General features: G+C 38.2%; 1 protein-coding gene across 2 annotated transcripts in view; it reads right to left on the reverse strand.

Moving 5' to 3' along the window:
* NBN (nibrin) overlaps positions 1–14,478 on the reverse strand; it is a 49,521-nt gene that overhangs the window by 21,058 nt on the left and 13,985 nt on the right. For both annotated transcript variants that reach the window (XM_077942307.1, NM_001265739.1), the window contains 3 exons: positions 14,237–14,430; positions 8,229–8,326; positions 2,219–2,348 (listed from right to left, as the gene is read on the reverse strand). In XM_077942307.1, the coding sequence (XP_077798433.1) occupies positions 2,219–2,348; positions 8,229–8,326; positions 14,237–14,430 (422 nt within the window). The remainder of the gene's footprint in view (positions 1–2,218; positions 2,349–8,228; positions 8,327–14,236; positions 14,431–14,478) is intronic.

Below are 14,478 nucleotides of genomic sequence, written 5' to 3' on the forward strand. Positions count from 1 at the left end.
ATATTCAAATATAGGCAACATCATACAATACAAATACATGTATTTCAAACTTATCTCACCAGTTACAAATAAATTGAACAACTCTTTCCAGTCATCTATGTACATTTGCAAGGAATAAAAAAACTATCCTAAGACAGGAGTTGCCAAGCTACAGCCTGTAGGCCAAATCTGGTCTGCCACTTATTTTTATAAACACAGTTATTAGAACACAAAACTTTCAATTACAGTCACCGACACCATATAATGATATTTCTGTCAACAATGGACTGCAACATACGATGCTGGTCCCATAAGATTATAAAGAAGATAAAAAACTGCTATCACCTACTGACAGCACAGTGCAACCCATTAAGTGTCTATGGTGATGTTGGTGTAAACAAACCTATGTTGCCAATCATATAAAAGTATAGCACAGTAGCACATACAATTAGGTACAATACATAATACTTGATAATGATAAAAAATGACTATGTTACTGGTTAATGTATTTACTATATTATACTTTTTATCATTAGAATGCACTCCTTCTTTTATATATATATATATACACACACACACACACACACACACATAAAACTTTAAAACAGTCTCAGGCAGTCCCTTCAGGAGGGATTCCAGAAGACATTGTTATCATAGGAGATGACGGCTCCATGTATGTTAGTGTCCCTGAAGACCTTCCAGTGGGACAGGATGTGGGGGTGGAAGACAGTGATTGTGATGATCCTAACCCCATGCAGGCCTAAGCTAACATGTATGTTTATGTCTTTGTTTTTAACAAAAAAGTTTAAAAAGTAAAACAAAATATAAAAATTTGAAAACAGAAAAGCTTAATGAATAATATGAAGAAAATATTTTTGCACAGCTATACAATATTTTAAGTATTTTAAGCTAAGTATTATTAAAGTTTACAGAGTACAAGTTACAGTAAGCTAAGGTTAATTTATTATTGAAGAAAGGTTTTTTGTATATAAATTTAGTGTAGTCTAAATGTAGTGCTAATAAGGCAACGATCATGTATAGTAATGTCCTAGGCCTTCACATTCACTTACCACTCACTCACTGACTTACCCAGAACAGCTTCCAGTCCCACAAGCCCCATTCACGGTGTCTTCTTACACAGGTATACCATTTTTTATCTTTTATACAATATTTTTTCTGTACCTTTTCTATGTTTAAATACACAAATACTTCCCATTGTGTTACAATTGCCTACAGTATCAATACAGTAACATGCCATATACATGTGTAGCCTAGGAGAAATAGGCTATACCAGCAGTTCCCATCCTTTTTGGCAACAGGACCAGCTTCCTGGTGAGGTTCTGGGTTTACCGGTGTGGGGAGAGGGGGGAAACAGTTTCGGGATAATTCAAGCATATTTATTGTGCACTTTATTTCTATTATTATGATATTGTAATATATAATGAACTAATTATACCACTCACCATAATGTAGAACCAGTGCGAGCCTTAAGCTCGTTTTCCTGCAACTAGACAGTCCCATCTGAGGGTGATGGGAGACAGTGACAGATCATCAGCCATTAGATTATCATCAGAACCTAGATCCCTCACGTGCACAGCTCACAATAGCGTTTGCGCTCCGATGAGAATCTAATGCTGCCGCTGATCTGACAGGAGGTGGAGCTCAGGCAGTAATGCGAGCAATGGCGAGCAGCTGTAAATAAAGATGAAGTTTTGCTAGCTTGCCCGCTTATCACCTACTGCTGTGTGGCCTGGTTCTTAACAGGTCATGGACTGACACTGCGGCTGAGAGATTAGGAACCCCTGGCTATCTATACTATATAGCCTGGCATATAGTACTCTATATACATAAACATAGGTTTATGTCAACACACTGTTAAATGTTCACACAATGCCGAAATTGTGTAAGGAAGCATTTCTTGGAAAGTATCCTTGTCTTTAAGAGACTACGTATTGTCTCTTGAGAAAGACCACATATCATCTATGGCCACTTTCATGCTACAATGGCAGAGTTGAGGAGCTGGGACAGAGATCAACAGTCCTCAAAACCGAAAATAACTACTCGCCGCTCCTTTACAGAAAACCTGCTGACCCTTGTCCTAAGATATCATTTTCCCGGGGCTCCCACTCTCCCATGCTTTCTCTCTCAAGAGACAACCTGATAAAGGTATTACTTCCTGAATACACTATTAATTTATTGATAGAATAATAACAATAGTTTGGTGACAAAGAAGCTTTACCATGTATCTGCTTGCTCTGATTCTGTGTCAGCTACGCATGTTGTAGTGTTCACTGGGGCGCTTGGCATTAGTTTTTCATCAACTGACAAGCCTTGTGAAAGGCTTGGTCCTGGAGTTGTTGTCTTTAATCCTGTAAATCACACAAATAGGAAGAAATAATCACAACTGCGAGATACAAGATGAACATCTGGTCACTTAAAACTGTTAGACTATGCCATGCTGAGGGGATTAACTAGGGAATACTGCACATGGTTTTCTCCAATGAGTGGCACCAACAAACACAAAACAGTCTATAAGCAGCCTGCTGGCATCTATGACGGGCTTATCTAAACCAAATCATTTTTAAGCTACATCAGACCCTTTGTGCTACAGTATTATCAACTGAAAGAAAAATAAAATAAGCAAATTCTAATTCAAATTATCTTTTAAGTCAGTGGGCCAAAAAATTACATTTATTCCCCCACAGAAAGTATACACACCCTACCATCTATACAAATCAGAATCAATGGGTTTTATTTTCATAAGGAATACATTATTTGAAAGAAATCATGTAAAACCATCTTAGACATAAACTTTTGGCTACTCCAGAAAACCATAATGATTACCTCATCTTTTTATTTACCAGTTCAAGTGCCACCCTTCTGGAATACTTTTTCTTCTTAACACTTTTTAAATGTTTATTATCATTATTATTATTATTATTATATAGAAAGAGTCTCGCTCTGTCACCAGCCTGGAGTGCAGTGGCGCGATCTTGGCGCTCACTGCAACCTCTACCTCCCAGGTTCAAGCGATTTTCCTGCCTCAGCCTCCCGAGTAGCTGGGACTACAGGCGTGCACCACCCTGCCCAGCTGTTTTTGTTTTGTATTTTTAGTATCACCACGTTGGCCAGGGTGGTCTCGATCTCTTGACCTCGTGATCCGACTGCCTCAGCCTCCCAAAGTGCTGGGATTACAGACATGAGCCACCGCGCCCGGCCTGGAATACTTTTTTTGAATCTCCCACACTGAATTAAGAGCTCTCCAATTCTGCTTCCATATCACCATGCACATCAGTCTATTAACAATTCAAGCCGGGTGCAGTGCTTCATGCCTGTAATCCTAGCATTTTGGGAGGCTGAGGCAGGAGGATCACTTGAGCCCAGGAGTGTGAGCCCAGCCTGGGCAACACCGGGAGACCCCATCTCTACAAAAAATAAACAAACTCGCCAGGCATGGTGGCACACACCTGCGGTCCAAACTAATTGGGAGGCTAAAGTGGGAGGATCACTTGAGCCCAGGAAGTCAAGGCTGCAGTGAGCCATGATTGCACCATGGCACTCCACCCTAAGACCCTATCTCAAAAAACAAAAAAACAATAAACAAAATTCACTTATGACTAGCTGGGTGACCTGTGTCAAGTCACTTAACTTCTTTATGTTTCCATTTCTTCATCTATAAAACGAGAATAATTATAACACCCACCTCACAAAGTTGTTTGGAGGGTTAAATAGCCCCTGGAAAAATGCTTGGAACATAGTAAGCACTGTGTCAGCATCAGCTGTTATCATTATCATCACTTTACTTGTTCACTTGCTACTTTCCCTTGTTAGACTGGTGTATCCTTGAGAATAAGGACTAAGTCTTGCATATTTCTATATCACCAGTACCTAGAGTGATATTTGGTATAGAGTAGATGTAAAAAAAGTTTACAGATTAAACTGCTAACTGAAAAAATTTTTAAGTTGATGTTTACTAAATACCTAAGCTAAATTATTCTGTTAGGTCCTTGTGACATAGGATGTGCTTAATAAATATTTATTACTAATTCTAAATTCAGATACTTAAGTGACTTCTGCCACTTTCCCGACATGACCTCTAGAAGCTCACCAGCATCTCCTTTAAGACACATATCTCTAGAATTCATTTTCACTTGCACATAAGTTTGGAAAGAGTAACAATTATAAATGTTTATATAATCACTGAGTAATTTAATATAGGCTTGGCAAGGTGGCTCGCTGCTGCTCAGCACTTTGGGAGGATGAGGCAAGAGGACTGCTTGAGGCCAGGAGTTAAAGAGACCAGCCTGGTCAACATTGTGAGACTTCATTTCAACAAAAAAATTAAAAACTAGCTGGGCATGGTGGTGCACACCTATAGTCCCAGCTACTCAGGAGGCTGAGGCAGGAGGATTGCTTGCGCCCAGGAATTCAAGGCTGCAGTGAGTTACGATCATGCCACTGTACTCCAGCCTGGGTGACAGAGCGAGACTTTATGAAATAATAATAAGCTGATGACCCAAAAATAACGGGTGTTTGTTGACAGATTACTTACAATTTTCTCCTTGTTAAAAATACCATAAAGGCAGGAACTTGGTCTCATCTATTCACCTCTTTATTTCAAATGCTTGCCATAACACAAGTATGTAACAAATGTTCAATAAATATTTGTTGAATAACAAAAGAGTGAATATAAAAACAAAGGAAGGAGGAGAGAGAAGGGAGACGCATTCACTCTTTTCCCCCAAAGAGGTTGTGCTATAAAATTATTTTAGTATCAGAGGACTATGACTTGGAACCCACATAAACCTACCTACGAAAATGTGCTAGTAATACTACTTACAGTGTACTTTTTAATTCACTTTCATGGCTCTGTTTCTATATGAAATAACACATTAGAAAAAAGTACTAGTCTGGTAGTCAGAAAATCAAATTTTAGAATTGGCTTGTACATGAAGTAGTTATAGACCTTAACTTTTCTCGGCCTTGATATACCTTATCTTTTAATAGAATGATTAGATGATCTCTAAGGCCCTTTCATCTATAAACACAATTTCAACAGTGGGTGACAAAATTTTGTTGCTCCACACTGGAAAACATAATCTTATGTACCAATAGCTTAGTTCAATTATGCAAAATATTTATACCTACTACAAACAAGTACCATGCTTGCTGCTGTTAGGGGATTCCAAATTAGTAAGAGCCTACAATATATCTAGTGGCTGAAAGAGGCGTGCAAACAACTGGTTATATCCAAAGTAGGAAGAAACTCCGGCTGGAATGCAAAAGAGCTACTGAGCATAGAAACAGAATAGTTAAATCTGACTTGGAGGAGTTGGGAGGGAAAACAATTTAGAAGAACCTCACGAAGGAGGTAATCATTCGTAGAATGAGTCAGATTTTGACGAGCAGTACTGAGCATTCTAGGAATGGAACGTTATGATCAAGGTGAGGAAGTGTGGGAACTATAAAAAATATGGCACATGTATTCTGTAGAGAGGCTATGTAAAAAAGGTGAGGATGGGAGGAGGAAGGCTGCAGCTAAACTACTGGGGACTCAGAAGTCTAGACAAAGGGTCTTGGAGATTTATTCTGTGGATAATAAGAGCTAGTTAACGTTTTTCAGAAAAGAGAAGGTAATTTAATAGTGGCATAGTGAAATATTAACTGTAGAGATGAGTTTGGAGTAAGGACCATTACTAGGGCAATTATTAATACAATCAGCTCTCCAGAGAGAAGGATGTAGAGAGTTCAAACAGGGCACTGGCTGTGAGAAGGGGACAGTCACAGACCTCTTGAGTAGAAGCTGTAGAGTGAGAATTTCAGGTCTTGGTGATAAAACGGAAAAAGAAGAATAAAAAATGACCAAAGTTTCCAGTCTGAGTGCTGCTTCTTTGTATATAAAAGAAGACTCCTCTCTAGTTCATTTCTTCCCAAGATTATTCTAATTTAGTGGTTTCTGGAGTTTGTATCGGAAACAGGAGCTTAAAAATCAAAACAAACCAAAAAACTCAGATGTCTAGGATGCATTTCAGAATGTTCTGAATCATGGAGAATGTACATTTGAATTAAAGATTGCTTCTGAAGCATAATATCTAGTTGAGAATTGATTTGCTAAACAGAGAAACACAGGACAGTGACCCCAAATGGGTGCTGAGACAAGGGGAGCTACTAACTTAGACCTAATCACCATTTTTACATGTTTGTTGTAGTTAAAGCCTAAAATTACTGATACTGGTCTTTTTTCTGTAACAGAACAGAAATCTATCAACAAAATAATATGTACAGCACCTGCTAGTTCTAAAGGTTGGGCATATTTCTAATAGACAAGGAAGGAGTAGTTCCTCCAAGAATATGGCTCTCTTTGGCGTCCACATTTAAAAAGTTCCCTTGCCAGGAGTCTGAAGAGTTGGTCTTTAGCTTTTCACTTTATGGATGAATTCTAGGAATTTGGTGAAAATATTAATCATATCACAATTCCACCAAAATAAGTTATTTGGATATATTTAAAACTTCACAAGCACTTAGGACTGTGTGTATTTGAAGGTTACCTATGTGCAGACACAAACATATCTAGTATACTCAATGGGATAGGGTAGAGATAGCACTTGAATAAACATTCTTATCCAAATAATAAAAAAACAGCCTGTCAAATTTTATCAGATGTCTATCCTTTTGCACCAGCTCCCAATCATCCCTACACCACCATTTCTCAAAACGTCACACATTAAAATATAAGCCATTTGCACTGCAATGTAATAATGTCACAACAGCTTTAAGACTCAGTTTGAACCAATTACTTGCTATGTGACCTCCAGCTAATTTCCTAACCTCTCTGTCCGTCAGTTCCCTCATCTACGAAAAGTAGATGATGCCCTTCCCTCTATCTTATAAGGATTGTTTTGCAGATTAAAGTTTGATGATGTACGTAAAGTGCTTACTCTAGTCTCTGCACACTCCAGAGGCAGCAGTTATTATTACTACTCATGGTTACTAATGATTGACATATCTAATAGCTTCCTGGTCATTAGGCCTAACAGCTAACTCCTTCCAAAATTTAGCTTAGCACATTCCTTACTTGTTTAAACCAAGGTTGCAGAGCATGAGGAGATACACGGACTGACTCCATAGTGGCCATTCAATGGACTACAGTGAATGATGCTCCTCGGAGTGTGCAATGCGGTGGTGCCGTTCTCTAACTTGTCTCTTTTTGCCCAAGTTCAATAGCTGCTGATGAAATAACTACAGAACAAATCCAGGAAGCAAATAATTATATATAGGAATACAGAATGGATGCTCTGAGAGTTAGGCAAATTAGAAAAGTTAGTAGAGAGAATAAATGTAAAAATCTCCAAGGTAAAAAAGCAAGAAGAAAATAAAGAAACCATTTTTACAACAGCTTATTAAAAATTTTTTTTAAACTATGGAAATGTGTTTTAAATAATAAAGGGGAAATAGTGACTGTCTCTGAATACATTGGCTTTCGTGATTAACACTGAGATTATTATAACGCACGTTCTTCATCTCAGTAAATGGCACCACCATCCACCCAGTTACTTACGCCAGGAAACTAGGAGTCGTTTCTAACTCCTCCACAGGAAAGTCCCACCAGGTCTAGTTCTAAAATATATCCTGAACCTGTTCATTTTTCTGCATCTCTACTACTATCATGCTGGTCCAAGGCACCAGGCTCTTTCACATCTAGATTTCCACAACAGCATTCTACTCATATCTCCTCTTACATTGCTGACCCTTAGAATTCTCCACCCAAACCTAAGAGTGATCTGTTCCTTCTATCTGGAATTATCCACCACCCAGATCCTCACAAAGCTGCCTTTTCTCATCATTCAGGACACACAGCTCAATTGTCACCACTTGAGACTTTCCTCGAATACCTATCTAAAACAGCCTACTACCATCACTATTACAGATCTCACCTTGTTTTACCTGTCTTTATATTTGGCTCGATCTGAACTTATTACGTATGTTTGTTTGCTTGTTTACTAAATCCTGATCTTCAGAACATAAAGTTTACAATAATAAGGATCTTACTTTATTTACCACTTCATAACAGTGTCTGCTACCTGGTAGCCAGAAATATTTACAGAATGAATAAATGAAAGTATAAATGGATGAATTTTAAAATATGGTGAATATGCTCACCCCTAGCAAGTATATAAGCAACGTATATTTAGCTTATCAATTTACGTAATAAAGTTGTTAACGAATCAATAAAATCATGCTTTAATTACCTGTACTGGGATGGCCCCGAGGATCACAGTAATTCTTTGTAGTCATGAAAATCACCGCCAATCCAATTTCTGCTTCAGGAATAGGTCTAAGACCTTGCCTATTAGAATAAAATAGTTGAAGTATGATAATATATTAAAACTAGCAACTTTTATTAAGACAATGTCAAGATAAAGCAACCTCTTTTTTTTTCCTCCCAAATAATTTTATGGTATAGACAAAATTTCAAATGCAGAGTACTATAATAGCTTACTCGCTGGGGCACTGTTACGTTGACGAGTCTACCATCTTTCAGTAACTCCATTAACTTTACCTGTAAAAGAAGGGGCTAAAGAATATAGATCTTCCCAGCTGTACAATTCTACAATTTTTGGAATAAAAAGAAAACAGTACTACCCACATTAAACAATAGAACAGGCTTTTATGGCCAGGCATGGTGGCTCACACCTGTAATCCCAGCACTTTGGGAGGTTGAGGCGGGTGGATCACCTGAGGTCAGGAGTTTGAGATCAGCCTGGCCAACACGGTAAAACCTCGTCTCTACTAAAAATACAAAAATTAGCTAGGTGTAGTGGTGCACACTTGTAATCCCAGCTACCTGAAAGGCTGAGGCAAGAGAATCCCCTGAATTTGTGAGGTGGAGGTTGCAGTGAGCTGAGATCATGCCACTGCACTCCAGTCTGGATGACAGCATGAGACTCCATCTCAAAAAAAAATAAAAAATAAAAAAAAATAACAACAGGCTTTTACAAACAAATCTATGGATACTATGATCCTAAGATGAAACTTCAAAGAGAAGAAAAAAAGAAGGGAGAGAGGAAGGATGGAGAGAAGTAGATAGAACTATACCTAACGTATATCTATACATGTGTTACAACTTTAAGTATAGTAAATCAAATCATTTTGCCAAATTTACATGTATTAAGGTATCTTCACATTAAAGGAATCTTATGGTGAACCTATTTTTTGTTGTTCTGTAAGGTCAATGACTGATTTTTATATAAACAAAAATACACCATTTAATATCATATAAAAATGACACCTCAAATTTTAACAAAGAACTACGACATGTCTTTTAATACTCATTGTAAAGTTGTTGTTGTTGTTGTTGTTTTGAGATACAGTCTCGCTCTTTTGCCCAAGCTGGAGTGCAGTGGCACAATCATGGCTCACTGCAACCTCTGCCTCCCAGATTCAGGCAATTCTTGTGCCCTTGGTTTCCCAAGTTGCTAGGACCACAGGTACACACCACCACACCCAGCTAATTTTTGTATTTTTAGTAGAGATGGGGTTTCACTATGTTGGCCAGGCTGGTCTCGAACTCCTGGTCTCAAGTGATCCGCCTTTCTCAGCCTCCCAAAGTGCTGGGGTTACAGGCGTGAGCCACCTTGCTCGGTCAAGATATTTTAAATGGTTAGTTTGCAAGGTCTTTTTCAAATGCTTAATGTGTCTTTTTGTGTGTATTGAGCTTACTTAAATAGGATTCAGTTACATGTGCAATTAAAGTACTAGACTAAAAAAATAAAATTTTAAAAAGCTTTATAATCGAGTGATCACATATACCTACCTATAATTCAGGTAATTCAAAACTGGTATTTTATTACTCTACTAACTTTTGCAACTATAAATTATACTATGTGAATTAGTTATGAAGAATGGTTACATAAAATAGAAACGTTTTAATACATATTTAATAATGCTCTACAGAAATTACATCACCCTTAATGGAGAAACACTGGAAGCATTTATTTTAAAGTCAACAGTGAGATAAATGTGGACATTATCACCACTTATAGTCAACACTGTTCTGGAGGTCCCAGTTGGTATGAAACAAAGAGACAGAAAAAAGAGGTATCAGAGAAATAAGGATTAGAAAGGAGGGTGGAAACATTCCTTATAGATGATATGATTTATAGAAAAGACTACAGATAAATTATTAGGAAAAAAGAGGAGTCTGGCAAGACGGCTGGATATAAGATGAATATCTGAATGTCAGGTGAATTTCTTTACAGCAGTAGTGAACTAGAAAAAGTAATTAAACTGACAATATTCACTTATAATAATACCAGAGAATATGTACTAGCTAGGAATAAATACAGTAAGATATTCAAGATCTCTATACACAAAGTATAAAATTCTATTAAGAGATTTCAAGAAAACCTAAATAAATGGAGATACCACATTCAAGGATAAAAATAATTAAAATTTACATAAATTGTTCATTCTCAAGTTTACTTGTAGATTCAGTGCACTTCCTAATCAAAATCCAAACAAACTGTAGCAAAAGATGATTCTAAATGTAAACGAAAAAATAAAGGGCCAAGAATAGCCAGGATGCTTCCGAAGAGAACAAAAAAACACTTGTTCTACCAGCTAGGAGGACTTCATGGAAGTTGTACTAATTAAGACAATGAGGTATCGGTACAAAGAAAGGCAGACTGATGAACGAAAAAGAATAAAGTCAAAAACACAGAAGTGCATGTACGTAACTTTTGTATAAAACAGAATTCCAGATAAGTTAAAAACAAATGTCAAAAACAAAAGATGGTATCGAAATACTAGTAAAAAACATAGGTATCTTTAAAGCACTGACTAACACAGAAAAGATTTTTACTATATAGCAGGTCCTTGAACAACGTCATTTCATTCAGTGTCATTTCATTATAACATCGGCCAAGAAAAAAAACTGATTCCGAACCAGGGCCGCTGTCTGTGTGGAGTCTGCACTCTCCCCCAGTGTCTGTGTGGGTTTTCTGTGTGTACTCTGCCTTACTACCACATTCCAAAGATGTGCACATTAGGTGAACTGGTGTATCCAAATTGTCCCAGTCTGAGTGACTGTGGGTGGGTGTGTCAGTGTGCTCTGCAATGGAATAGTGTCCTATCCAAGGTTGGTTCCCACCATGCACCCTGAGCTGCTGACTAGGCTCTGGCCATCCACAACTGTTAACTGGATTCCGGATGACAGTCATTTCACACAGGAGAAAACTGGGCTAGGGGTAACCATGTAAGTTATTTTCAAAGATCTGGCTGGTATTTTAGATGATAGATTTTTTTCAGACACTTACTGTCTGAAAAATAACTAAATAAATAATTGGTGAACAAAATAAATGTGTATTATGCACAGATCAATAATGAGCATGTGTCACAGACCAAGGATTATGATTCATCCAATTCTGTGCAAGGCTGGGGAACAGGTCAGAAAAGAAGGAAAAGCAAGAGGAGATAATAAAGAGAAAATAATTAAATTAATAACAGGAAGAGTTACCAAAATTTGAGCTGAGATACCAGAAAAAGGCCTCAGCAAGAACAAAAATCAGGGTTGTATTGTTCCCCTGGACTTCTAATCTTCTCCAGAAGACACTTAATCTTTACCACAGATTTCCTATACTCACTTCTGACATCTAATCAATACAGCCATGGCAATCACCGATCACAACGTTGCCCTGTTGAAGTTCGGTCAATAGCTGGCTTTACTGGACATTCTGCTTCATATAATTGCTCCTTCATTGGCTTGAACTAAGTTAACAGGTATTATTTTAAGTGACAGTCTTTCTCAAAATATAATACTGCACTCCCTCCAAAAAATGTATTGTGGCCAGGTGCGGTGGTTCACACCTATAATCCCAGCACTTTGGGAGACTGAGGCAGGCAGATCACTTGAGCTCAGGAGTTCGAGACCAGCCTGGGCAACATGGCAAAACGCACTCTCATAATAAAGAAATTAGCAGCAGCATGGTGGCGTCCACCTGTAGACCCAGCTACTTGGAAGGCTGAGGAAGGAGAATTGCTTGAGCCTGGGAGGCGGAGGCTGCAGTGAGTCAAGATCACACCATTGCACTCCATCCTGGGGCAAGGGAGTGAAACCCTGTCTCGACCCCCACCCCCACCAAAAACCCAAAAAACCATATCGTAACAGGAGCCAAGTGTCACCTCATGATCAAGGTACCAGCGTCTGAGCTACCTGGTACTCCAGTTACTTTTTTTTAACCTTAGGGTCAATATATGCTGAAAGTCAAGAGCCTGGACTCCAGAATCCAACTGCCTGGGCTCACATCCTGGCGACCATGCTCACTGTCTCTGCTATATGCAAACCCCCTTCTGCCTCAGTTCCCTCATCTGCACAGTGAGGACCACAACAGTAAATAATATATAGGTTGAGGATTAAATGTTTATACATACATAAATTCTTAGGCCAAGACCTGCTATGCAGGATAATTTTTTCATTATTATTATATATTACTGCTGTTGCTCTGCCTGGCACATTCTTTGTCTGGCTCTTTGAAAAAGTGGTCATAGGTAAGACATTGTCTAAAAGAGGCCTTCTCTGTTTAGAGTAAGCTTCTTCCCCACTGCCAGGTTACTGCTTCCTTTATATACATGTGTAATGATTTGTTTACTTGTCTTTCTGTGTCTCTCCCTCTAGACAGTAAGCTCCAGTGATGGCAGGGACCATGACTATCTTGTTTTTCATTATATTTCCAGTGCCTAAAACACAATGGAACTACAGTAAATTTGTGTTGTAGTAGTAAGATAGTATTTTTGTTATACAGTACATCTTCTTTTTTACAGTAGTTAATACATCTCAATTAAGTAAAATATTTATAGGATAGATGACTAAAATTTTACTTTTTATTTCAGCAAGCCTGTAAGAGAAAAAAAGAAAATCCCCATGGTCAGAAGGATTCCCGGGACAGGAAAAATGAATCTTTTGTAAGAAGCTGGCTGTGGACTTTTCAGGCATATAAACACTTTAGGACTCACCTTCTTTTTGCTACATGAAGAGCAATTTAGTCAGAAGACTGCCAAGCCTGGTATTTCTATAATACATACTGGCTTCAACAACGCTAAGACTATTAATACAAATTAAGGTCTGAGGAAAATCCTTCAGTTAGCTCTTTTACAGTCTCCCTCCACACTACAAACATCATTTCAACCAATCTGCCTTTTTTTCTGCTTTCCCATTATAGCCTATATAAGGAGAAAAATGTTTGTATGTCTTTCTAATGGGTAATAACCATCAAAGGGCAACTACATTTCAACGCTAGGCAACTGCAGAAAACCTTTCACCTTTGAGTTTTAACTTTCTCAAATGCAACATATTCTGTAAAAAAACTTAACACTACTTTGTTAATTTACAGAGGTAAACTCTACAAATTCTATTAAAATAACAAAAGAGTATAAAATATTTTTGAGTAAAACTGTCATGAATAAAGATATTCTCTATATCTAATATACCAAGTCACAATTAATTTTCAAGTATACTACACTATAAAACCTTTTATTAATTCTTGTATCAGCCGGGTGCAGTAGCTCACGCCTGTAATCCTAGCACTTTGGGAGGCCAAGGTGGGTGGATCATCTGAGGACAGGAGTTTGAGACCAGTCTGGCCAACATGTCGAAACCCCGTCTCTACTAAAAATACAAAACTTAGCTGGGTGTGGTGGTGCACACTTGTAGTAGTCCCGCTACTAGGGTGGCTGAGGCAGAGGATCGTTTGAACCCAGAAGGCGGAGGTTGCAGTGAGCCAAGATTGTGCCACTGCACTCCAGCCTGGACAACAGAGTAAGACCCCGTATCAAAAAAAATAAAAACTAGGCCAGGTGTGGTAGCTCATACCACTAATCTCAGCACTTTGGGAGGCCGAGGCAGGTGGATCACCCGAGGTCAGGAGATCAAGACCAGCCTGGCCAACATAGCGAAACCCTGTCTTTACCAAAAGTACAAAAATTAGCTGTGCATGGTGGCGGGCACCTGTAATCCCAGCTACTCAGGAGACTGAGGTAGGAGAATCACTTGAACCCAGGAGGCGGAAGTTGCAGTGAGACAAGATCGCGCTGCTGTACTCCAGCCTGGGTGAGAAGAGCAAGACTCCGTCTCAAAATAAATAAACAATTAAAAAAAAAATTATTGTATCTACTTTTACGTTGTTAGGTGAAAAGCAACCAAAAAGGTTAAACATAAAATCTCCTACTTGCAGTTTTCTACTAATAAAGAATAATTCTATACCTTTGGAGCATATCCATTATTGACTGAATCCATTTCTTCTGAGAGTCAGGAATTAAGGTCTGTGAGTTTGTTATTCCTATATCAACAACACACGTTTCCGGAGCCAAAAAGAAATTATGTTCTTCTTCATTTTCTTCTGTTATCAACCTAGCTTCCCCACCTCCAAAGACAACTGCAGAACTCAATTTCTTATGCTAAAAATGGAAGGAAACATTTTAAAAAGTAAAATGTAATAATGTCTT

The sequence above is a fragment of the Macaca mulatta genome, chromosome 8 (assembly GCF_049350105.2).
Source record: "Macaca mulatta isolate MMU2019108-1 chromosome 8, T2T-MMU8v2.0, whole genome shotgun sequence".
Taxonomy (NCBI): Eukaryota; Metazoa; Chordata; class Mammalia; order Primates; family Cercopithecidae; genus Macaca; species Macaca mulatta.